The 25,119-nt window shown below is 45.7% G+C and overlaps 3 protein-coding genes across 5 annotated transcripts in view; 2 read left to right on the top strand and 1 right to left on the bottom strand.

Annotated features, from left to right (window-relative positions):
• The first annotated feature begins 27 nt into the window (after positions 1-27).
• On the top strand, positions 28-12,651 carry map3k15 (mitogen-activated protein kinase kinase kinase 15). Its single transcript, XM_057013504.1, has 29 exons — positions 28-1,379; positions 2,036-2,175; positions 2,367-2,390; positions 3,561-3,754; positions 3,905-4,073; positions 4,148-4,254; positions 4,325-4,495; positions 4,617-4,729; positions 4,950-5,109; positions 5,287-5,437; positions 5,519-5,626; positions 5,750-5,799; positions 5,879-5,974; positions 6,099-6,186; positions 6,275-6,408; positions 6,490-6,617; positions 6,805-6,935; positions 7,491-7,596; positions 8,389-8,546; positions 8,614-8,797; positions 9,012-9,183; positions 9,885-10,059; positions 10,324-10,509; positions 10,621-10,726; positions 10,845-11,082; positions 11,179-11,291; positions 11,364-11,470; positions 11,542-11,618; positions 11,698-12,651. Exons 1-29 carry the CDS (start codon positions 947-949, stop codon positions 11,783-11,785), a joined length of 4,107 nt encoding a protein of 1,368 aa, XP_056869484.1. The 5' UTR covers positions 28-946; the 3' UTR covers positions 11,786-12,651.
• Positions 12,652-12,735: 84 nt separating this feature from the next.
• LOC130514135 (toll-like receptor 13) lies at positions 12,736-18,212 on the bottom strand. The gene is made up of 4 exons (XM_057013508.1): positions 16,760-18,212; positions 14,103-16,654; positions 13,818-13,935; positions 12,736-13,729 (listed from the first exon to the last, which is right to left on the bottom strand). The coding sequence occupies exons 2-4, from the start codon at positions 16,594-16,596 to the stop codon at positions 13,489-13,491; spliced, it is 2,853 nt and encodes a 950-aa protein (XP_056869488.1). The 5' UTR covers positions 16,597-16,654; positions 16,760-18,212; the 3' UTR covers positions 12,736-13,488.
• A 306-nt stretch (positions 18,213-18,518) lies between these two features.
• The window catches only part of cnksr2a (connector enhancer of kinase suppressor of Ras 2a), a 31,476-nt gene continuing 24,875 nt past the window's right edge, over positions 18,519-25,119 (top strand). The window contains exons 1-2 of one of the 3 annotated variants that reach the window (XM_057013506.1): positions 18,519-18,949; positions 24,838-25,001. In XM_057013506.1, the coding sequence (XP_056869486.1) occupies positions 18,886-18,949; positions 24,838-25,001 (228 nt within the window). In that variant the 5' untranslated portion in view covers positions 18,519-18,885. The remainder of the gene's footprint in view (positions 18,950-24,837; positions 25,002-25,119) is intronic. The other 2 variants (XM_057013507.1, XM_057013505.1) reach the window with 2 other exon arrangements.

The following is a 25,119-nucleotide window of genomic DNA, read 5'->3' as shown; positions in this document are numbered from 1 at the left end:
GAGCATCATAATGTGTGAGGCAAAGATATCAGCGACAACAAACATACACACAATGATTGTTCTTCATAAAAGTTTTGATATTACAGTGTAAATCTTTATGGCCACAATTTATTTAGTGGGAGATAGCTACCTAAACTTTTCTGGGGACCACCAGAGGGCGCTATAGGGTTCGTAAAATTGGAGGGAAGATGAGGGCATAGTAGCATATGATTGTAGATGATTATAGCAAGAAATAGTGAACAAAAATGTAAAGACAAGTTAGCGCTTCTTTACAAATTTTATTTTCCTATCTTTGGATTTGCAATGGACGTCCTGGCTAGAAGCAAGTGCTGTTTGAAGGCCTTGGTAATTGAGTAGAGCATGATGTTTTTAGGAGCATTAGTTTTATATTAGTATTATAGTGTTTAGATTTGGACAAATCTGACATGTTGACAGAGAACATAGACAACAGTCGCACCCGTGGTGGGTTTTACTACATGCTGAGATCGTGGGTAAAATCTGCTCTGGTTTTATTTACAGATGAGTGTAACTGAGAATAACTTGGCTGCTGTGGAGAGAAGAGCAGGATGATAAATTTAGATGGAGATACCATTTCAGATGGGACAAAATCCAGATTGTATATTAAACAGGAAGCAGTGACTGAATGAAGGACACAACAGAAAAGCTTCAATTATTGAAAAAGAGTCCAAATAATGCTTGATAAATGTCATATTTCTAAATAGGTTTCAGGTCGCCGCTAATTACTTGGTGACAAACTCGGAAAACTGACGATGTTTCTCACTGTTTTGAAGATAAAGACGTTAACCACAGATGAATATAGAGCTTCCGGAGAACTCTGGGACAGTTCCCTCTCTCTCGGCCCGTGCGCCTCCGGTGGATCTGGTCCGATCCAGTCTAGCTGAATCGGGCTTCTTGGTGCGCGATAATGCGCAGGTGATGAGAGTTAATGAGGCGGAGATGGGGGGACAAATCCAGCGACGACAGATGGGCAACAAGTGAGCGTGAGGAGGCCGCGGCGGAGGAACAGCGAAGGGAGTCGGCCGAACCCGGAGATAAGCAGAGAGACTTCCGCGGAATGGACGCGGGACAGAGCGCGCAGGTCGCCGACATGGGAGCAGAGCACTCCGCCGGGCCATGCGCGGTGGAGCGGGAGAGGTGCGAGGTGTCCAGCCCCAGCCCTCCGACCAAGCAGCGGTCCCTGCGGGTGGTGTACGTCCTGAACGACGGGCTGAAGTCGGTGATGGCCAGCAGCCCGGAGTCGGGAGCTCTGCAGTGCCTGCAGCGAGCTTGCGACGCGGAGAGCGCGCTGTTGACCACGGTCACCTTCGGACGGCTGGACTTCGGAGAAACATCGGTGCTGGACAGTTTCTACGATGCAGGTGTGTGTCAGCGTAATAATCCGGTGGTTTTACTCACTTTACGGTCTAAATTGTAATACTAAATCAGTCAGGGACTCATTAATTCTTTTAAAGGGGTTTCAACATATGGGAAGTGCGGGCGAGGCACTTTTACGCAACCCGAGTTGAATGTGAAACCCAAGAATAATAACATTGACACTGACGGTGTGCTGTCGTGTTAAACTGGCATGAAGTACGTTTGACGCCCACCTGTGTTGTATTATTGACCGTTTCTAGCGGGATCTGTCTGATATGACTGAATAAATCGCAGCAGCAGGGCTGGAATTTACACCCCACAGGTGAATGTCGAGAGGAGGAAGTGATTGTTCAACTTGCCTTCAAGACAAAGACTTTGGAAATCTACCTGTCCCTAATCTGAACTGGAGGAAACAATGATTTAGAACATCTGCAGCTGAGGAGAACATTAAAATCCTCTTGTTTCTTTTTGCCACAGTGCTGCAGGTCTCAGGTATTTGGCCTGTTGTTGCATGTTGCTGCTGTAACATGTTTAGATATGTCAGCCTGTTTTCCTCCTCCACACAGCCTGGTACCTCCCACAGGGTTCTGCTGCAGGTCTGGCCGGTCATAGATTCGTTTGTGGTGTTTTGTTGTCATCGGGCCCCATGTTTTCCTTTCAGACATCGCCGTTGTCGACATGAGCGACGTGTTCCGGCAGCCGTCCCTGTTTTACCACCTGGGGGTGAGGGAGAGCTTTGACATGGCCAACAACGTCATTCTGTACCATGACACTGACCCTGACACTGCTCAGTCACTGAAGGTATGCACACGTGCTTATTCTTTCACACCTCCTCCTTTAGAGGCCAGTGTGTGTGTGTGTGTGTGTGTGTGTGTGTGTGTGTGTGTTATACGGCCTCCTCTGCCGAGACTATCAGCAAATAGTAATGCAGTAGACAACATGCAAATGAATTTTCTTTGTTTTCAAAATACTTTTTTTCTCCATTCTTGCAGGATATGGTGGCACAGAAAAACACAGTAAGTTCTGTGTGTGTGTGTGTGTGTGTGTGTGTGTGTGTTTTACAGTGATGTTGGTCCACACCGGTCTATTTTTAGGATAATGTTATTGACAGCTTTGTTTTGTCCTTTCACACACGTGTACCCTCCCCCCCCACACACACACACGCGCGCGCGCGTGCACCTATGTTTTTAAAGGACTAATAGGGGACTCTCAGCTCAACAATAAACTGTTATACAATAACTCAACAATAACTGTTAATTCTCAACAATAACTGTTAAATTTGATTACTTTTTATATTTTGAGGGATCAAATGCACTAATAAATAAATAAACCGACTGGCGGCTAGTGTCTTTTCCTCACATTTCTATGTGGTTTTATATCCTAATTCCCATAAAGTAACACCTTACAAGTGGGATGTAGCTTTTTTGGGAATGATGTGAGTGTCACATAATGAACCCAGAGATGCGACAGAAAGTTTGTCCCTGGTTAAACTGCCCAAATCATGGATGGACGTTTCCTGAACCAGTCCTCTGAAGTCATTTTAAGTGACTGATTTCTATGATCTGACCATCATGGTGTGTTTCTGGAGAAGGCTGCTCGCTCTACAGCTGTAGGGTTTCCATGGATGCATTTGCCCCCCGAGTACAGAGGATCTGGACTGCGCAACAAAGTAGGTATCAGGCAGCACTCTGGCTTTTTGCAAGAGTTTCTAACATACTCCTAGCAAAGGAGGAGAAGCTAATGGTCACCAACCTCATGGTTTGCGTCGTTGATCATGGCGTTTACCCTAACAGCATGTCTCTAAACTAAACACTGGACCTGCATTAACCAGGCTGTGAAGGATGGGTCTACAGAACAATACGCCCTCACAATTCTGATTGACAGAACTGCCACTGAGAAACCTCCCTTTCCAGCAGCATCAAACAACACTGAGGACTATTAAAATGAAGATGCATGACCAGGAGCATTTTGATGGCTTGTTTATGGTGTCATAAATAGAAGCAGCAGTGTGTGTGTTAACTCTCCGGGGGTAAAGACCAGCCACAGGAGCCTTATAAGCTGTGCTTTCCGCGCATGACGTCCCGATCTATAATCCTGCTCTCACCGCCCATGTTCCTCATGATGTTTCCCCCATGATGGCCTTCATTTGCTGTTTGTCTGAGATAAGCACATCTGTTCCCCCCCAGGCCTCCAGTGGTAACTACTACTTCATCCCCTACATCGTCACCCCAAACCACGAGTACACGTGCTGCGAGAGTGATGCCCAGCGCAGGGCCAGTGAATACATGCAGCCAAACTGGGACAACCTGCTGGCACCGCTCTGCGTCCCGCTGACAGATCGTTTCACCAGCCTGCTGAAGGACATCCATGTCACTTCCTGGTGGGGCACACAGATACATCAGTGATCTAAGAACCTCTAATTGTCCCCCAAAGGGGGAATCTACGGGGGGGAAAAGATGTTCATTTTTGTTGTCAGATCCACAAGTATTTCCAGCCTAGAGTCTTGTTGTGTGTGAAACATATTTTGCAGTGCTTCCTATAAAGACACATTGCTAAATGACATCAGAAAGGCCAGAGAGAAATATCAGGGGGAGGAGCTCGCGAAGGAGCTTTCCCGAATCAAACTACGCATCGACAACACGGAGGTTCTGACCCAGGATATTGTCATGAACCTGCTGTTCTCATACAGAGACATACAGGTACATGAAGGCAACATGTGTGTGAATACTGTTGAAAGTGGAAGAGAAAACCATCTACCTCCTGTGACAATCAGGACTACGACGCAATGGTGAAACTGGTCCAGACTCTGGAGATGCTCCCGACTTGTGATCTGGCCACTCAGCCCATGATCCAGTTCCACTTCGCCTTTGCCCTCAACAGGTAGAATCTTTTTCAGTATTTCTATGAGCGTCGTTGGCGAAGTTTCCTTTAAATCCCCATGTTTGTGCAGGAGGAACAGTCCCGGAGACAGGGAGCAGGCCCTCGGAGTGATGCTGCAGGTGTTGCAGTCGTGTGAACATCCAGCCCCGGACATGTTCTGCCTCTGCGGGCGCATTTACAAAGACATCTTCCTGGACTCAGACTGCAAAGACACCAAAAACAGGGACAATGCCATTCACTGGTGAGAGCACACGCACAGCTTTAATGGATTTCCCTGTTTTCTTTTTCTTTTTGCACTTTGCACTAGATGTTGTGAAGGAAACATAATTGCTCAATTTAGTCCGGCATTTATCATCCTGCAGGTACAGAAAGGGATTCGAGCTGCAGCCAACTCTTTACTCTGGCATCAACCTCACTGTCCTCCTCATAGTTGCTGGTCAACAGTTTGAGAACTCCATGGAATTGAGGAAAATTGGTACGAATCTAATCCTTGTACTGGTATTTACTTACTTTTGTTGATTGCCGAGATGTCCACAGTGCTGAAAAACCTTGAAACAGTCCCCAATGATGTCACAGAATCATGTTCATGTTTCCTTTCTCTCAGATTTATAATAGGTTTGTTACAAAATGGTGGGAAAAAATGAAATTTAGTCTAACCACCCAAACATTCTCCTCATTTATATCTGATGTTTCAGGTGTGAGACTGAATAGTCTTCTGGGCCGTAAAGGGTCCCTGGAGAAAATGAATAATTACTGGGACGTGGGCCAGTTCTTCACTGTTAGCATGCTAGCCAATGATGTCCCCAAAGCTACCCAAGCTGCCGAGAAACTCTTTAAACTCAAACCCCCCCTCTGGTAAGCATGTATACTATGAACAGCTTTTAATCAACAACTGCCATTGTTTCATTCCCTGTTGGACAAACGAGCGTCTTTATGGGTTTGGTGGTATTTGCTACTTCTCGTGGTTGAAACAGCTAAAATCTCTTTGCAACATTGGAGTTAGTTCCTAATGTGTGTGTGTATTTCCTTCAGGTACCTTCGGTCTGTTGTGCAGAATCTGCAGTTGATTCAGAGGTTTAAAAAACAGATAGTGGACCATTCCCCCCAGCGGGAGAGGCTTAACTTCTGGATGGACATTATCGTAGAGGCCACGCAGGGGACCACCAACCGCCTGCGTTTTCCAGTACAAACAGCCCCAAACACTTGAGAAACCTAATCTGGTTTTCTGAAGCGCTCCAGACTGGTCTCTCTTTTACTCTTCCAGGTGTTGATACTTGAGCCAACGAAGGTTTACCAGCCTTCCTATGTGTCCATCAACAATGAGGCTGAAGAGAAGAACGTCTCCATCTGGCATGTTTCTCCAGCTGAGACAGTGAGAATCACACATTTTTTTCCCCCATTAAACCTCTTAAATACGGCGGATAACTTTGAATTTGACTTTTGGCCTGAGTCCTGATCATGTGTGAAGAGATCTTATGTCTGATTTTAACTGTAGAAAGGGATCCACGAGTGGAACTTCACTGCGATGTCGATAAAAGGCATCAGGTATGAGTTTAAATGTGTTTTCCTGTGTGCTGGTTGGAAAATTTATTTATTCCATCTTCTTTGCCGTTTCTGTCTGTAGTATCAGTAAGTTCGACGAGCGCTGCTGCTTCCTCTACGTCCACGACAATTCGGACGACTTCCAGATCTACTTCTCCACGGAGGAACAGTGCGGTCGGTGAGGACACACCTCTAGATGTGTCCGTGTTGGTTTGTGCTCGTGTTATTGTGCGTGCCTCGTGTTTGACCACGAGCGAGTCGACGCAATAACTGGAGCGATAACGGCGAAACATTTCTGCTAGTTTCTGCTCCACAGTGAAAGAGATGATATCTGATGGTACAGGCAATTCTGTGGAGCTGGAGGGCGAAGGAGATGCAGATACGCTGGAGGTCAGGAGGCACAAATATAGTTGCAGGAATGATTTCATAACATTTATCGATTGCCTTATTTTTAGAAAGTGTGTGTTTTTCCTTGCAGTATGAGTATGATACCAATGAGACGGGCGATAGGGTGGTATTAGGGCGGGGTACTTATGGAGTAGTGTATGCAGGGAGAGACCTTAGCAACCAGGTCCGGATCGCCATCAAGGAGATCCCCGAGAGAGACAGCAGGTAAGTCAACCAGGACTCTTTTCTTTATGGACCTGGAATGAGGAATAAACCAGTTTGTCGCTTGCTTTTCCCGGGATTTAGGTACTCGCAACCCCTCCATGAAGAAATCGCTCTCCACAAGTACCTGAAGCACAGGAACATTGTTCAGTATCTGGGATCGGTTTCAGAGAATGGCTACATTAAGATCTTCATGGAGCAAGTGCCAGGAGGTGCGTTTATGTGTCAAAGAATGTGAGATGTTGCAGAAAGCTCCAGTGGAACCTGCGGCTCCGGCAGAGCTCAGACCAGATGGTGGGAGACAGATCAGGGACCGTCGTGACCTCTCAGTCGTCCTTCTAACTGCTTAGGCATCTTCCCATTTCAAGATTTTGGGCACTCCTTCTTTCTTTCCTCCAGGAAGTCTTTCTGCGTTGCTGCGTTCTAAGTGGGGCCCCCTGAAGGAGGCAACCATAATCTTCTACACCAGACAGATCCTGGAGGGACTCCGGTACCTACACGACAACCAGATCGTCCATCGGGACATCAAGGTATTTAGGATGTGGAATTCAGTTTTTCTTTTCCTCAGAAGGTTGAGTATTCAAAAAGGCAATATTGAATTTAACTTGATTTATATGGTGCGTAGGAAGTAGGAAGAGCTCATTTTAACCTTGAGCAGGACCAAGCTCATACTGGAGGATCGTTCTGCTGGCCAGCAGGGTAGGGGAGCTAGAGAGGGGAAGAGGGAAGGAAGGAGAGAAAGCAGAAGAACAAATACCTCATACATGAAAAGATTTGGTTTGTTATCTGGGAGAGGAGGGTCTCAAGCTGAGGGACTCAAAATATGAACATTTTCACCTTAACTGTCAAACTAGAGAGGGCTGGTTCCACATCAGGGGGGCCTGATAACGTAAAGATTCAGGGAACCACAAGCAAAACAGTAATTTGGGTGCAGATATGGTGCCTTCATGCTTCTCCAGATAACAGAAGACAGAAATTTCAGCCCACAAACATATTAACACCAAATGTTCACATAATTTAAAATGGGGTAAAATTCAAACATGTATCTTACATACATATTTTTTCACTTTCTTTGTATCCTTTAGGGTGACAACGTGTTGGTAAATACCTACAGTGGCGTGCTGAAGATCTCAGATTTTGGTACCTCGAAGCGGCTGGCCGGAGTCAACCCCTGCACAGAGACTTTCACCGGTAACTTGTTTTTACCAGATTATAAATTTATCTTCTCTCCAGCTGATTTCCAGTGCACAAAAACATTTTATCTTTATACAGCGCCCCCGACATTTACAATGCTCAATGTATTTTTAGCATGCTAGCAATATAACTGTGAAATAAAAGTTTGCACTGGTAATTATTCCGGCTATACTGCGGCGATAAAAGAATTTTTGTCTAAACAAACGCATCTGCAATGTCACCAGAGGTTGTTCAGGACAAGTGAAGCCATAGAAACGCTGCAAAACTTGGAGTGTAAATGTCAAATGACCCTCAAAATGTCAAGAGCCACAGGCAGCCTCTATGGAAACACTCGCACACACGAGCACGTCTAAATTTCATGCTTATTCATCATCCATCTGGTGTCCTCCAGAAGCCTGTGAGGTGTGTAATTAAATTAGCTAATCAGGCAGGGGCAGAGTGGTGTTTAACTTTCATTAGCAGGTGTGTGTCTGAGCCCTCTCCTGCCTTCTTTTTATTGCACTCTTCTTTGGTCTCAATATTTAAACCACAAGTTAGAGAGCAGATGCCAAATCTGAGCAGACTGGCTGACTGGAGACGACCACAAACCAAAAAAGCTGCACAATATCTGCTGTATCTATGGTTTTCTCTTTGTCCAAATATACAAACACATCCACAAATTATCCAAACAAGTGTCACCAAGGGGCAGGTAACTCAGTCTGCAGGTGGTCGGTTTTGCCTCTGAGCAGTTACTTGTTGATGAAGATTTTCTTGGCACTGATATGACATTTTTATTAATTTTGTCTGCAGGGACTCTGCAGTACATGGCTCCAGAAATCATCGACAAAGGCCCTCGTGGGTACGGGGCCCCGGCAGACATTTGGTCCTTGGGATGCACCATCATAGAAATGGCTACCGGGAAGCCTCCTTTTCATGAGTTGGGAGAACCGCAGGCAGCCATGTTTAAGGTGTGCACCAGTGAGTTGGTATGATTATTTTAAATTGGACGTGGGAGTTGACGCTCTTTTGTTACAGGTGGGGATGTTTAAAATCCACCCAGAAATCCCAGAGTCTTTGTCTCTGGAGGCCAAGTCCTTCATTTTGCGCTGCTTTGAGCCGGACCCTCTGAAAAGAGCCATCGCCACCGACCTCCTCAGAGACACCTTCGTTAGACACAACACTAAAGGCAAGAAGAGCAAGATCGCCTTCAAACCTCCAGGTCAGCACCAACAAACACACGCATAGACGACTCTTGCCTGCCACCTGGTGGTGGGATTATGTACTGGTAAAAAAAATCCTTCCCCGAATTTGTAATGCTTGAATAATACTCCAAATTCAACTTTCTGGATTTTATGAGGAATGGGTCACTGAGGCTGTTGTGTGTTGACCAACGGGATCATTTGTTTTGGCATCTCCGGCCGATATTTCTGTAGACAGCATCATCTCCTTACCGGTGCAGCTGCAGTGCGAGGCCATCGGGAGCAGCAGCAGCGAGCACGGCTCCGTCAGCCCAGACTGCGACTCCAAACAGGACATTTTTTTCCAGAAGAAGAAGAACTCAGGCTCAGAAAACCTGCTTAAGCCCCCCAACTCGAACTACCTGAGGTGAGTGAGGACATCTCAGAGGTTTTTCCACGAGTTCTGGTTGAGCTGTGAACCTCCGCCCATCAGCTACCCCATTCAGTGTCTATGGGTTCCTCCAATATCCTGTCAGAACACCTCAGTAGTTCATCTCAGTCCTTAGAACTCCATTAAGTTCCACCTCAGAACCACAGCAATGGTCAATTACTGATCCCATATGAAATGCCATCCGCCTATACAGTATTTGACCCATTTTTGAGCGTTCCGCGTCTGTTTGCTTTGATGCTAACCATCGTTGCTGGAACGACACGTGGCTTAAGAGAGAACTTTTATCGTGCATCATTACAGCCCTATTATGGATGCTGCTGCGGTATTAAAGTATGTAACCCTGCAGGCGGGTCCTCCTGAGTCAGGACTGATCATGTGAAAAGATCTTCAGGCTGGTGGTTTTATTGTCTTCACAACATGCTCTGCTGCATTTTACAACACCACTGTAATGAGCCTGGTTCATTTTATGAGCCTCAGTTGAGCACACGCACTCACACTCACGCATCTGCATATGTTTGTGCTGAAACGTGCACGCACCTGCACCGCTAACTCATGCCGTCTCCACCCACGGTAGCCAGGAGAGGCTTATATCTGTAAATAAAGGCTGTGGTATGTTACCCAGTGATAAACCAGCCCGACGTTGCTGTGATATCATCCTTGGTGCTTGTTTGTCGCAGTGTTCCAGATGAGGGCTCGGTGTCTGAGGACCGCATTGCCCCCCCTTCTCCTGAGGACAGGGACAGCGGTCTATTTATGCTGAAGAAGGACAGCGAGAGACGGGCCATCCTGTTTAAGGTTCTCAATGAAGACCAGGCTAAGGTCATTTCCAACCTGAGAGAGAACTACATCCAGGTGTGTGTGGTGAAGGTCTTTACCATATATTCACCAAAAAAAACCATGAAATGACTCCCACCCCCACCCGTAAAATACAATCCAAAAAACCCTCCAAAAACGAAATTATTGTTATATTTAACAACCATAAACACATTTCTTAAAATAGAATAACAAATTAAAAAATCAGCAATCCTTTTTCAACCACCAGAGGGTCGAAGTGACCGTATAATCAGTAAGTGTGTGTGTGTGTGTGTGTGTGTGTGTGTGTGTGTGTGTGTGCAGGGCAGCGAGGCTCTTCAGCTCTCAATCGAGCACATCAAGCAGATCATCTGCATCCTGCGAGACTTCATCCATTCCCCGGAGAGGCGTGTCATGGCGGCCACCATCTCCAAGCTGAAGCTGGACCTGGACTTTGACTCCACCTCCATCAACCAGATTCAGCTGGTGCTATTCGGGTTCCAGGACTCGGTCAGAAAACACGCACATGCATGGAAACATTTGCCACGAATGAACTCATACTTCGCTGGTCTTTCAGCTTATTTTTCACATTTGTTTGGTTGGTGTGTGACCTATTTTCAGGTAAACAAAGTCCTGAGAAACCATCACATCAAACCGCACTGGATGTTTGCCATGGATAACATTATTCGGAGAGCTGTTCAGGCCGCTGTCACCATCTTAATACCAGGTGGGCGGGTTCAACTGCTGCATCCTTGTGAACCACTTTAGTCCCATCTAGTGGACAAAAGCAGAAATGCTGTTTATACGCTGTTATTCGCACTTGAGTCAGTCGTTTCTTTCCGCAGAACTACAGACCCACTTCGGTCCATCATCCGAGTGTGAGGGAGCAGAGAAGGAAGACGAGGTGGATGAAGAGGAGGCGGAGTTTGTTCCCGTTTTAGTCCCTCACGCTGACGATTCAGGGACGACGACCGACCACAGCAACACCGCCAGCGTGCTGCAGTGCGCCCACCCTCAGGAGCATCAGCGCTCACATCATCAACTGAACGCACAGCTGGGGAGGCTGAAACAGGAAACCAGCCGGTGCAGATCTCCAAAAACACATCAATATTGAACAAATGAATGAATATATGAATATCTCTATTCTCATCCAGTTTATGCTTGTGCTGCCCCCTGTAGGTTGTTGGAGGAGCTGCTGCAGAAGGAGAAGGAGTACCAACAGGTCCTGAAAACCACGCTGCAGCAGAGAACAAACGACCTGGAGCTGGTCAAAGTCAGACACAGACCTCTGGGTAATAGCTAAAAACATGGAAAAGAGAGATTTCTTTTCATGAGATCACAAATGAATAGAATTTATTTTCCAGACATATCGCCTCCCTCCATCTTCCACATCCCTGCAGACCACGAGCCGGACAAGCAGCTCACCGATTGGCTGAAAGAGCAGGGAGCAGATGCTGACACCATCGATAAGGTTAGCGCCATCAGTGGCTCGTTGAGCTGCCCGTCGTTTTGACTGGATTTAAAGCGGATGCTGTGTTCTAGTTTGTGCTGGAAGACTACAAGCTGTCTGACATCCTGGATGACATCAGCAAAGAGGACCTCCGCTGCCTCCGTCTACGGTACCGACTCCCTCACGAAGGGCCGCTTTAAAAGCAGTGAGAAGTGGACTGAATCCAACTTCTCTTCCTTCCCTTTCAGGGGTGGAGTCCTCTGCCGTATCTGGCGGGCCATTCAGCGGCACCGGGAGAGGGAGCGGACCACTGAATGTGCAGAGGACAGAAATTGACTGGAGTCTGGAGCCGGGTTTGCTGACAGAATCCTAAAACAAGCTAGCAGCTTACAGCTAAATTATAAGTTAAAAATACCATAAGGTCTACAGCAATTAATAGTGCATTTTTATCACCTATCAACCCAAGTGCTTTTGTTCATTTCCCGATCCATCGTGATCAAAATGAACCCACAGTGCATTTTTAACATTACATTTTTACGTGTGAACTGACTGACTCGCCGTAAAAACTTGAGACCAACGCGCGTTTAGTGCAGGCACTACTGTGTGTACTTGTTTGTGTATTTTAATGTGTAGTGCTTGTAAGGATGATATGATGACAGATTATCACTTTCCTCTGTTATTATTTTGTATGATCGCATATCAGGCTCACAATGATTTGAACATTCTGCAAGTGGCATTACTCTAAAACAAGTGTACCTTACTGTAGCAAGTATAATATTGATTTCAAGATTGACCCAAGTCATCCTCTCCTGGGATGTTGCTCCTCTGTGTTTTTTACTGTAGTTTGGCCATGAAAGACTCCAATTCCAACCATCATTGCTCAATGATTTTAGCAGGTGAAAAATAAAAAATATTTTATGTCTACAGACTGGATAATTATTTAAGATTATCCACTATGTCTCCACGAGATGTCACTGATTCTCACATTGGGTCTTCAAACGCCGACTGCCTTAAATTTTGTATTGGAAGCTGCGATGCATTACTTCATGCATGTATAATTTATTTTTAAAAAAATCCTTTGTACTGTTAATTATGTGCCTTTTATGCTGTATCTGTATTTAAATGTGTTTTTACCTCCTGTGGTGCTTCTCTGCGAATCTATATTTCATGTTCCATAATAAACTTCAACATTTTGTTCCACATTTCGCTATTAGTTGTGTGTGTGTGTGGTGTGTGTGTGTGTGTGTGTGGGGGGGGGGGGGTAATCACACAGCCAGGAGACTGACCCCGGTTGCTTCTCTGATTAAGCCCATTTGAAGTTTATTCCAAATATTTCAACCTTTCAGCATCGATCTGCTTGAAAGCCGCTGATGTCATGATCCTGAAGCTGAGAGACTCACCTGAGGAGTCATGGAACAGACATAAACTTTATGGTTAACCAGCAACGATCCACTCCCGTCAGTATCCGCAACATTTGAGGATGTTAATTTCCCTTTATGATGGGTCTTTGGGGAAGTTCAACAAAACAAAAAAAAAGCATCGAGCGTGAAACTCGGAAAAAAAACCCCGAAGCTGAAGCTTGTTCACAGTTTAAAGGTGAACGTGTGTCGTTTCCTCAAACAACTTCAGATTTCGTTGCTCTGGTCTAAACCGATGTTTAGAGTTCATTCGAAAGAGCGAAGGCTGAACCATAAACTCCGTCGTGTTTCCCGCTCAGTTCTGTGATTGTCGCGTCGAAGCCGACTCAAATCTTGAGTCGTGTTAGAGAAACAAGAGTTGCCTCAACTGACTTTATGACGCAGCTGTTTGCATACTAAAAAGCAGAAACTAAATACACCCATTTCCTTCGACGCCTCCACATTGTTAAGTCACAACGAAACCATTCACAATTAATCAACAGTGTGTTACAGTGTGTGTGTGTGTGTGTGTGTGTGTGTGTGGGCATGGATAAAATGAAAATAGAACTGAAATGAAAATATGACCAATGAAAAATCAAAATATATATCATAAAAATACCGTTAACTAGCACGTAAAGGTAGTCACACCTTGTGGCTAATCCCTCTTGCCAGAGGTTTGAGATCGAGCATCTCTTTAGTCAGCAGAGCCTGGCGGAGTTTCTCCCAGAACACCTCGGGGTGCCCTTCAGCTCGAGGCCAGCTCAGGTAGGTCTTGCTCTTCAGCATCTTCTTCATGCGGTAAAATGGAGAGAGCTGCCTGGTGGGAATGTCCTCCAGAAAGATCAGGATCAGCACGTCCTTCTGCTCGTCAAAGAGGCGAAAGCTGGAAAGGAGGTCGTGATTGCTTTTTCATCTGTTTTCAGTCGATGTTCGTGTCAACATCAACTATTGAGACATAAATCTTGCCTCACCTGGCCACCTGAATCTCTCTGGAACACCACTCGCTCTCCAAGTATCTGCGACTGATCACGCAGATGGTCTTCCTGCTACCGTAGATGGCGTCGGTGATGTTTTCTATGATTGGTTTACCTGGAAAAGTGACAAGTCAACACAGAAGGAACCACAATGCTACTGTGGACTGAGGTAAAAGTAAAGCTCATGGATAATTCATGTTCTTCTGCTGCTACAAAGAGGTCTATAAGGATCAAATCTAAAACCTCCTGTAACTTTTATGGCAATGAAAGTCAAATTTGTACCTGGCTCAAAGTCTCGGTGGTGCAGGCACAGGGCCCAGCCCTGCTCCTCCTCCAGTTTGGGCAACAGATTTCTCAAAACCCAGTGCTCGTCGTGGGTGTTGTAGGAAACAAAGGCGTCATACTGATGAGGAGTCTGCTGGTTTTTGCGCTTTTTGTCGGCTAGCAAGGCCAAGAAGAAATAATAGGCGTAGGTCAGCTGCCACCTCAGGAAATGATAGGTGAAGGACATCGCCATGAACAGGAGGATTGTACAAGTGGTAGAGATGAAACAGATGAAGTCCGTGTTCACAGTGCAGGACTGAGTGTCCAGGTCGAGCAGTTTTTTACTTTTGAGCTGTAGTGGGTAGTTGCATTCAAAGCTATACGCGTCAAAAACTTGAGTTTTGTTGTTTTCTTTGACCCACTGCAGGAACCCGGCATTGTCACAGTCACAGGTGAAATTATTGCCCTGAAAGTCCACGTAGACGAGCTCTGGCAGGGACTCCAACACATCTTCACTGATAACTGAAAATACATTCCTTTTTGACTGCAGGAAATTCAGTTTGCCGAGTCTGGCATCTTTTAGGAATTCCAGAGAGCCAAGTCGTGTTCGAGATATGTAGAGACTTCTGACATCTTTAATTGGATGGAATAAAGCTGGAGAGAGATCCTGGAACTCATTAGAACTGATGTCCAGTCTCTGCAAGCGAGGCGTGTATGAGAACGTGTCTACAGGCAGCCATACCAGTTGAGAGTTCCTGCAAGTGAAGTCCAAAAGGTTTGACAAGCCTTTCAAGATGTTGGAAGGCAGCTGAGACCTTCCTCTGCGGCGCTGGGAGGGAATGTACAGAGTTTCCAGAAGGGAGAGGTGGAGAAAGGGCGGATTACGCAATGGTCGACTGTTGTAGTATCTGATGTGGTTGTTGCTCAAATCCAGCCGTCTTAAGTTGATCAGATCATTGAAAACGCCACCAGCTATTTGTTCAGTGTCGATCATGTTTAACTGCAGGTGAATATCGGTGAGATTTTTCAGCCCAAGGAACGAGCCCATTCCAAGCTTTTTGATTTGATTAGAGTGTAGAGACAGGTTCTGGAGGGACCGCAAGCCCCCAAATTCCCCGTGATTAATCGCCACCAATTTATTTGAGTTCAAATGTAGCTGTTTGAGATTTGGTAAGTACATTTTGAAGGCTGTGTTTAACTGAGAGATGCTGTTATTCTGCAATTTTAAAACTTCCAGCTTGGTTACATCCTTGAAAACGCAGCTGGGGAGAGCCGAGATCAAGTTTGCGTTGAGCTTGAGGTGCCGCAGCTTTGTGATATTAGCAAAATCGTCACAGTGGAGGGCGTTGATTTTGTTTTTGCTGAGATCCAGCTTCATGAGGTTCGGCAGGTTCCTCGTAGCCACTGGAACAGATTGAAGTCTGTTGTCACTCAGAGTCAGAACCTTCAATTCTTTCATCGATCTAAAGGCGCCCTCGTCTGTGCTGTTGATTTGATTTCGCTGTAAATCTAAATCTTTCACGTTGGCGCACAAATGAAACACGCTTGAGTTGATGGATCCAAGTTTGTTGTTTTGGAGCTGGAGCGCGGACATTGTTGGGATGGAGCAGGAGATGTTTATCAGCTCTGCGAGGCTGCAGCTCATCTTGTCCATCCTGAGAACCGTCAGAGAGGAGTTGACGCTCGCTAGCAGCGACGTCATGTAACGAAGGCTGAGCCTAAGCTCACTGATGTCAAGGAGAGACACGTTACCAAGGAAAGTCCGCACGTCCCAGGTGACCTGGCGCTTTTTGAAAGTGCCTCTGAGGTTCAGCCAGGTGAGGTTTGGCAGAATGTCCGCGGTTATCCGAAACACTGTGATGGGATTTCTAGACAGGTCCAGAGATTTGAGTTTAAGCGAGGTGTTAGTCAGATGCCCCGACTCAAAAAACCTCATATTGTTTCCCGCCATCGATAGCACACTCAGATTCGGAAGCTGGAAAAGGGGACGAATGTTTTCACACAGCTTGTTATTAGAAATATCCAAAAAGGTCAAGCTTACCAAGGACTTCAGTGCACTCGGTTCGACCATTTTGAGGCGATTTCCAGTAACTCGCAGCTCAGTCAGGTTTTGCAAACCATCAAAAAGACCAGCATCGAGTTTGCCGAGCTTGTTTCGGTTTAGGTTTAACTTTTTGAGGGAACGCAGATTAATAAAGGCTCCTTCATCCACCTGTGAGATGTTGTTGTTTTTTAAGTCTAACACCTCCAAAAGTCGGAATTCTTTGAAATCGGTGGTGCGTATTCTGGAGATCTTGTTTGTAGACAGGTCAAACCCTTTGACTGTTGGGGGAATATCCTGAGGAACATCTTGCAGCTTGACGAAGTTCCCGCTGCATATGGCCACATTGAAGCTGATCTTGCAGGCGTTTTTCAGAGCAAATCCTTTGAGCGGGATGACAAATTGACTGAAGCTCAGAAGAAAAAACGCAGGCGAGAAAAAAAACGTGGATCTTTTTATCCTAGAGCCCATTTTGTGAAAAACTTCATCCAGTCAGCAAAGAACTAAAAAGACGGCAGAACCTGGAAAACTAATAAAAGAATAAAATCAAACACAAAGCTTTTTGTCGTTCAAACTCAGCTTGTTGTTCAAACTCAGCTAAGTTCCCAACTATGAAAATGTGAGAGATACTTACTGGTAGTGAAAAAGTGTCCAGTGAAGGACGCCCTTCCTCTGTCCTCATTGTCCATTGTGAGGAAGTGAGAGTTGTGTGCACATTAGAAAAGCATTTTAAATCAGACACCACAAAGCTCTGAGGTTGAAGAAGACTGGTTTCAAATGTGAGAACTTCTGCTCACTCAACAGCCTTCAGTTTTCTTTCTTTTTAAATCACGGGATTTATGTACACCGTAACCCACGGATACGGTATATAATGGTTGAGTGGTTGCCATCCGCTCAAATAAAACTTTAGGGAACTGAAACCAGAGGTGGCACTTAAACTGTCCGCCTCACTTTCATTGCCTGGTCTCACTTTCATCATTAGCAGTTTTTAACATCGTGGGTCCTTATTTGGTTTCTCTGTTTTTGCCCACAATTTTCAAATAAAGCCCTTTCTCACATCCAAAACCTGTACAATGTATATGGTTACACACACTTACCCACACACACACACACACACACACACACACACACACACACACACATTCATTTGATTTAATGAAATATATTGTATAGTAATGAAGTATCCTGTATTTCTCCAAGAACTGCATTGTATTTAACTAGTTTTGTTTCCAGCTAAAAACACTGCTGTAACCATGATTGATGTAAAGCTACTCTGCACGTAAAAAAATAACCATTTTCAGCTAAATGTAACTTCGATTTTCCTTTTTTAGTGTATTGTGACACACATGACCACTAGGGGGAGACGGTAGCGAAGGTCTTTCAATGTAGAAATAAAAAGAGTCAAAATAGTTCGAAAGACCTATATTGTGTTGTTTACATTAAAAAAGACCCACGGGAATCAAAAACAAAGAAAATGTTGCTCTCAACCTCTTTGCTCACGTGGGGCAGCGTACCTGCACCATTTGCCACCGCAGCAACAACGTTCATGGCCTGCAGGGGTCGCTGTTTGTAGCGTAACAAGAGGAGGCGAAGCTTCATTGGCCCCTGAAAGTGATCATCAGGTCAGACTGCAGGTGCAAATCTGTCCCAACATAACGGATCTAACACTGTAACGGTTCTTAACACAACAGCACAGCGCGACGGATGAATATTTAATAGTTTTGTTGAAATTAATAATGTTCAAAAGAGGCTTTTAGCAGTGCATTAGCTTCATGTCCTTTTGTTCCACTCAAGTGTATATATGATCCATTAGTGTGACAAGAATGATTTTTACAGGAGCTATCACAGGAAGGAACCCATAAACCCGTGCAATGTCCTCCTGAATTCAGCGTTGAGCCAATTTCGTACGAATCTGGCATTTATTTCCAGAAATAACTTAAGTTTTTTAATCTATGGACTTTAAATCCCCTTGCTGCCTCTAATGTACTGAAAACAAGACAGTGAACGCAGCCAAACACTTAAATAACTTTTCCCCCCCCTTTTATCTTCTCAACTGCCGCAGAATTAAGCTGTCTGCAAACGGAAGCGCGCATGGAAGGGTTTGCAAATCGCTTCCAGCATCTTAAGTTTTTTAAGGTTGTTTTTTTGTTTTGTTTTTGCTGATGACAGGAAGTGTGAAGGCAGGTTTGAGCTCATTTCACAGCCTCCTGACGGCATCTTCTCACCATCACCGTCGTGATTCTGTCGCTCCTGAGGGAAACACCGAAATGTGCGCTTGGAACCACCCACGGGCGCGTGCACGTCAGAAAGAGAGAGAGGGAGAGACCGGCTGCGCACACACCTACATTTGACACACGCATCTCTCTGGCACAGTCACGCACACAAGCGCGCGTCCTGGGAGAAGAGCGAGGGAGGGAGGAAAAGGAGACACATGTCAGATCGGATCCAGCAGGGGAATGTACTGGATTCCGCTGCGCACGCACCGGCTGTCCCGCACTGACGGCTGCGCTGCGTTAACGGGACTCGACACCGGGCTGAGGCCGGACCGGGACAGTTGAGAGAGAAAAAAAAAAAACAGAACCCAAAAAACAACAACAACCCAACAAGTCCATACAGGAGTCACCTGGCTGCTGCGCTGAGGAGGGGAAGGGGAGGCCGGAGGGTCGTGGAGCTGTGGCCGACCCGGGGAGCCTCAGTGCGGGCTGCCGGGTTTACCACCACCGCTTACGCACAACGGAGAGTCGGTGCAAAGTTCGCTCGATGGCGCTGGTGATGGAGCCGGTGAGCAAATGGACCACGGGCCAAGTGGTGGACTGGATGAAAGGTAGAAAACACGCGCGCGTGCACGCACGCGTACACACCGTCTCCCCCACGCACACGCTGAATGATTCCGATCGATTCAATTAGGATGTCAGAGGCCGGGAAAACCGATGGAGGCGTGTGTGTGTGTGTGGTGTGTGTGTGTGTGTGTGTGTTTGCGTGCGTGCCCGTGTTTGCGCACGCGCGTATCTGGCACCTGATGATCAGTGGTAGATGATGTCATGTGTGAGTGACAGCAGCCACAAAAGGACAGAAATCAGGAAACTTTTGAGGGGGGGCATCATTAACTTTTTAATTTTGTTTGGGGGGGTTATAACATTTCTTCACTGTCATGAACAACTAATAGGAATCCATCAGAAGAGAGAAATGATTGTTCTATACAGTCATTAAGCTGCATTCAGGGACATGTTTGTAGGTGTGCTGTTGCCAGGGAAACCGTGTGTGATGTGATGGAGTACAGATTTAAGGGTACAGATTTAAGGGTTCGGAGACTATTTTTCCCAATGTATTACTGTGCGATAATTAGCATGTTATAATAGCTCCTTGGAGCGCTGAGTGTGTGGATCCACTCGATGTTTTTAGCTTCCACTTGGAGACAGATGTGCTTGATGCTGCGAAATCCAGAGAAAGGAACATCTTGAAAGTTCTATAGATCTCACAAAAGGAGACGTTATTTTGAAAATAATTGGTTTGGAAGGGAAATGGTGTAACGAGGATTGGCGACAGCGCACAATGAATAAATAGGCAGTACATTCACTTTTGGTGGCGAAGCTTAGCTGAGTTTGGCCATATTTCGCCACTTCGCCACACAGTCAATATGAAGCTATGTCTTGTCATTCCCCACAATCTGGATTCAAAACGTCAATTTTTGATTATTATCAAGTAAGATTTGAGTCATTTTAACTTTTTGTGTCCATAGGGACTCAGTGGTGCCTCATCAGGCGACACGTGGTATTACACATGACAACTGCTTGATTCCGTTAGTTTCTTCACGTGAAACATGTTGATTTCCTCAACGGTCATGAATCTGTGCAGGCTTTGGAAATGTCTCCGTTCCTCTTTGAAAATAATAGGAATTTTGTTGTCATTGGGCCATTTTATCATGATACTCTCATCTGTTGATTTGAGGACAAGGCTTTAAGAAATTTAAAAGAATTGTCTGTAGGAGCCAGAAGAGTGTCAGCAAAACGATTTTTGTTTTCTGGCTGTGGGTTAAATGCTGCAGCCATCAGACAAGAGGTTATCTTCATGCATAATTCAGGAGGCGGTATTGTTATTTCTGCTGCCAGGGGCCTGAATGAACGGTACAAAACAGTTTTCCACGTTAAAAAATGGTTTGTTATCAATGCTGTGATGTGTTTTCCGGCTTCATTGCTGCTGTTTCTGAAACATCTGCATAATTTTAGCCCCTCGGTGCTGCTCGCATCCAACCCGCTGCAGATAATTACAAATATCAAGCCCAGTCGTGCTCACTGCAAAGCCTGATCCATTAGTGTGATTTCTTATCATTTAATTTGGTTTGAATCACCAGCCACATTTCAAATGTGATGCCGATACTGTTGGTGCAGATAAATCTTCCCTTTTGGTCGAGAAATGATGACATTAAACTGATTCAGGCCTAATTTACGGATAGACGGGCTGACGTTTATGAATGGGGTTGTTGGTGTTCTCCACAAAATAAGAAACTATACTGTTTCCAAAAAAGATTCATCATGCTTTAAAATGGCAACGTTTTTTCTGCGAATAAGGCTGTTTTCTTTTAAAATTACCCCTTTAAATAATTCAGCGGCCGAATTTAAATAACGCTCCTCCACTCGAAGCAGCTTCTTCAGCAAAATATATGCATCCCGGGCAGCGTCCATCACCCTTTAAACCTCTCGAACTTTGTCCGTTCTTTCATTTAATAACGAATAGTGATCATTTTCATTTGTTTTATTCATTTTCCCTGAAGATGCATCATCACCGTCGATCCAAAGCTCCAACATCCAGACAAACAGAAAAATGTGCAACGGCTGCTAAAATTAGCAGCAACTGTTGTTCACACGCGTGATTAATGATGAGAGGCAGGTCAGAGGACCTGCTGACGGAGGCAAAGGCTTATTTACATGATGCCCCACGATGCCTCCATCATAGGATGGGTTGGTCACATACATATGGCGTGTGTGTGTGTGTGCGTGTGTGTGTGTGTACATGTGTATGTGTGTATGTGTGGGGGCGGATGGATGGTGAGTTGTTCGTCTCAGACCTTCTGTGCAAAACAGCTGACAGCGACACACACAGAAACACACACACACACACACACACACACACACACATGCTCCAAGACAGAATGCTGCACCCAGGTCCTTTGGACATTTGTGCTTTCAAACGCACAAACAAACACACACACACACGCACACACACACACACACAAACACACACACACACACACACGTGCCATGCCTTAGTGTGGTATTCAGTCCATGCTGGGTCTCTTGGGTGTGTCTGTAGCAACAGGGAAACTTGATATACTTTTTGTACATTTCTCTCCCTCTGTCTGTCTCTGGTGTGTGTGTGTGTGTGTGTGTGTGTGTGTGTGTGTGTGTGTGTGTGTGATCACGCATGTTGCAGGTGTTTGGGGCCAAAAGGTCTGGCCTTTGTTGACTTGGCAACATTGCTGCGCTGCCACGTCTGAGGCTAAAATGAGGCAACATCTTGCCGTGCGCTGCAGGGGATGCTGGGAAGTTCTGTCCCTCATCATATTCTCAAGCAGAAAGTGTGAGATGATTACACCTCATTTGTCTTGCGTGAATTTGATTGCTAGACTAGAAGAGGAAGTGCGACGTTGATGAGTGAGTTGTTCTGAGCGGAATCAGCCACAATGAGAGCCGCAGACTTATGGGTATCATTTCAGAACATTTCTCCCTTCAAGCAGGATCTAGATCGATCAGTAAATCTGTTTGGAATCAGAGGGATCGAATTTAAGTGTTTACATTATAAATGAGCCTAAATATTGAGCATTTAAGTGTGAGAGATTTGGTGAAATCTAGTGGTGAGAATACAGACTGAACAACCCAAATATCTGCCCCTCGACCTCCTCCAGAGAACCTACAGAAGCTGTGTGGAACCAGACTGTATCACCAGTCCACCAGCAGCCTCGGTGTTTCGACCTTTCCCGCATGTGGCCTGTGTTTTTGCTTCTCTTTTAGCTCATCTGCAGCTGACGGCAACAAAACTTTGATTATTACAGAAGCTTCGGAGCGGAACAGATGACTTATCGCCCGGCTGGGAGCGATAGATCTTTTATAAGACTCTTAAACGTCCCAGAAAATGGCTGCAGAATAGTTTCATTACGTGTGTGTGTGTGTGTGTGTGTGTGTGTGTGAGAGAGAGAGAGAGAGAGAGAAAGAGGGTGTTTGTGGGAGTTTGGCCTGCCTGCTGTTGTGAAAAGTGTGCCTCTGTGGGAGTTAAGAGTGTGAGTCACATATGAATCATATTCTTTTTTTCTTCTTCAAACACTGTTTCTGAAACAAATGCATCCATATTACTACGCACAGAATAATAATACACATCAGAATTAGAGATCAAACCCCCGCTGACAGGACAGGTTCTGATTGGTTCAGACTCATGAGCTTTGCAGGGGGGGGGGGGGGCACCCTCTTCACTTGCTCATGCACCTGTTGCGTCACCTGTCGACATGTTGACATTCCTGTCCTACTGAATTATTAAAGAGGCCAGTGTTCCCAGTGACCCTCCAGAATGGACAGATGTTCATGTTTTCAGCAGTCCTAAAATTCGTTGAGCAGTGATCAAAAGATTAAAGGACTTTGTGGTTGCCACGGAGATTTGGCCAAGAAGCTTTTTTTGGGCCGTTTCACCACAAAGTGTTCAATCAAATTGGCACAATTGTCAACTTTTGTATCTGAATCAAGAATGAATCCAAACGTAAAGTCGTGGAAATATTCTTTAGATACAACAGGAAGTCCACAAATTAGCAGGGAAGTACTCCAGAATTTCTTGGTTAGTCCCTTTATTATAACTCCCCTTCTGTCCCCCTTGAGCCTGGTCCTGCTCAAGGTTTCATCCTGTTAAAAGTGTTTCCTGCCACTGTTGCGTGTTGACGCCCCAGGTTTACGTGGAGACATTTGTGATTGCAACAGATTCGGTATAAATAAGTTTGAATGAAGTTAAAAGTTGGTGGATCGGTGCAGAACAGGGAAAAACCTGGAGCGTCCCAGTTTGGTCCTGGTTCTGGCTTTTCTTTCTGCGTGCTTGTTCTCCTCGTGTCTGCGTGGATTTCCACCAGGTACTCGCAATTTCTCTCCACAGGCCAAAAAAGTGTCCATGACGCTGACTGGAGACTTATTATTGGCTGGTCTGTGTCCCATGATGGACTGGGGACCCACCTACGGACCCCTGGACTCCACTGTGGATCAGAAATCCAGACCGTAAACAGGATTAGTGACTCATGATGCTAACATGTTGTTAGCAGGTAAATGTGGTGAGGAACCACCGCGCGCCAGCCGCTAACTCCGATTGTTTAAAAGTCTTTCTGAGTCTGCGTGGGTGCACGTTTTCTCACCGATGTCACCATTTGACTCATCATTTGGGGCTTTCACGCTCTCCTTCAGTGCCAACGATAAGAGGAGCTGATTATCGCTGAACTTTAGCTCCTCGCTGGATTAGCTCCGCTTCTGCCTCACCGGCTCATAGTAACACTCGTGCTTCGCATCTATTAGAAATTAGCTGCTTTTAGCGCTCATTAAGAGACTCGTGTGGAAGAACGGCGCAACAGTCGCATCAGCAAACAGCTGTTTGAGCTCGTTTGAGCAACGAGACAACAGGAGCAGACGTCAAAGCAGTTTCTAAAGCTACTGGAGGGTTTTCCAGTCCAGATTTAGGCTAAATGCTCGGTGGGTAGTTGATGCTAATTGGAATTACCATTTGTCGGGTACACTGAGCAAAGATATTCGACGTCCCTGAACTTTAAAGAGTTTGTGACCTGCGGCTAATGTCAAAGCTACGCGGAGGCCGCACAAAGCCCACCCGAGCATCGTGATGGCTTTATCAAGTTTAGTCTCGCAGCGAGCTCAGATATCGACCCGAGGCGTGCGGAAGATGGCGGAATCTATTTGACCAATTTGCCTCGTAAATAAGATAAAGGTGGCAAAAACGACGCCGCGTCATCGGAATTGATCGCTCGGAAAAGCCCGGCGGAAACGAGGGTCCAGGTTCGATTCCAACGTTGGGTTCTTCAAAGGTGAAAAGAGGAAAATAATGCAGAACTCACAAATGGGATTTGCGTGTGCGTGTGTTTGGGTGTGTTATTAAAGAATTTACACGTAATTAAGCCACCGTGTCGTTGTCGTTTTATTTCCCCCTCTCCTCCTCTGCACCATTCCCCCGTTCTTCTTTCACACCCTTAGTAGCGTGCTTATGATCGATGAGTCCGTTACGAAACAGTGACTTGAAGCTGGGGAAATCAGTCCTCTTTTTTCAGTGTGTGTGTGTGTGTGTGTGCGCGTGCTTGAGCGTGTCCACAGTTAGTTCGTTAAGACGTTGGAAGCTGGATGTGTTCATTGTTTTGGGAGCTGGGACCTGCTTTCCTTTGACTCAGCAAAAGCAAACTCTCTCTCTCTCACTCACTCACCCACTCACCACACACACACACACACACACACACACAGGTCTGTCCCACACACAAAACAAATGCTAAACAATTCAATAGAGTAGAATTCCCTCTGGGGGGGGGGTCCTCTCCTCCGTTAGCCTCTCTGTTTTTATCCCTGTTGGCTTCAGGTATTTTAAGGCCTTTTTATAGAGGAAATAATGTGTCTTAAATAAGTGAAATTTGACTGTAATTGTGGCCCAAACCTTCATGCTAACCGTCCAGCCTGATGTGTGTGTTTCCAGGTCTGGATGACTGTTTGCAGCAGTATGTGTGTGTGTTCGAGCGCGGCGGCGTGTGTGGCGAGAGGCTGCTGAGGATCAGCCACGCAGAGCTGGAGGAGCTGGGGGTCTCTCGGATCGGACACCAGGAGCTCATCCTGGAGGCCGTGGACTTACTCTGCGCTCTGGTGAGTCGAATTTAACTCTTCTCTTTAGTGTCAGGTGAATCCCCCCCCCGGTGTTAGTTGAGATTTATGCTTTTGTTTACTTCGACATGATTTAAGCAGCTATAAATTTAGGAGTTAC

The sequence above is a fragment of the Takifugu flavidus genome, chromosome 17 (genome assembly GCF_003711565.1).
Source record: "Takifugu flavidus isolate HTHZ2018 chromosome 17, ASM371156v2, whole genome shotgun sequence".
NCBI lineage: Eukaryota > Metazoa > Chordata > Actinopteri > Tetraodontiformes > Tetraodontidae > Takifugu > Takifugu flavidus.
This window is presented reverse-complemented; position numbering and strand designations above follow the sequence as displayed.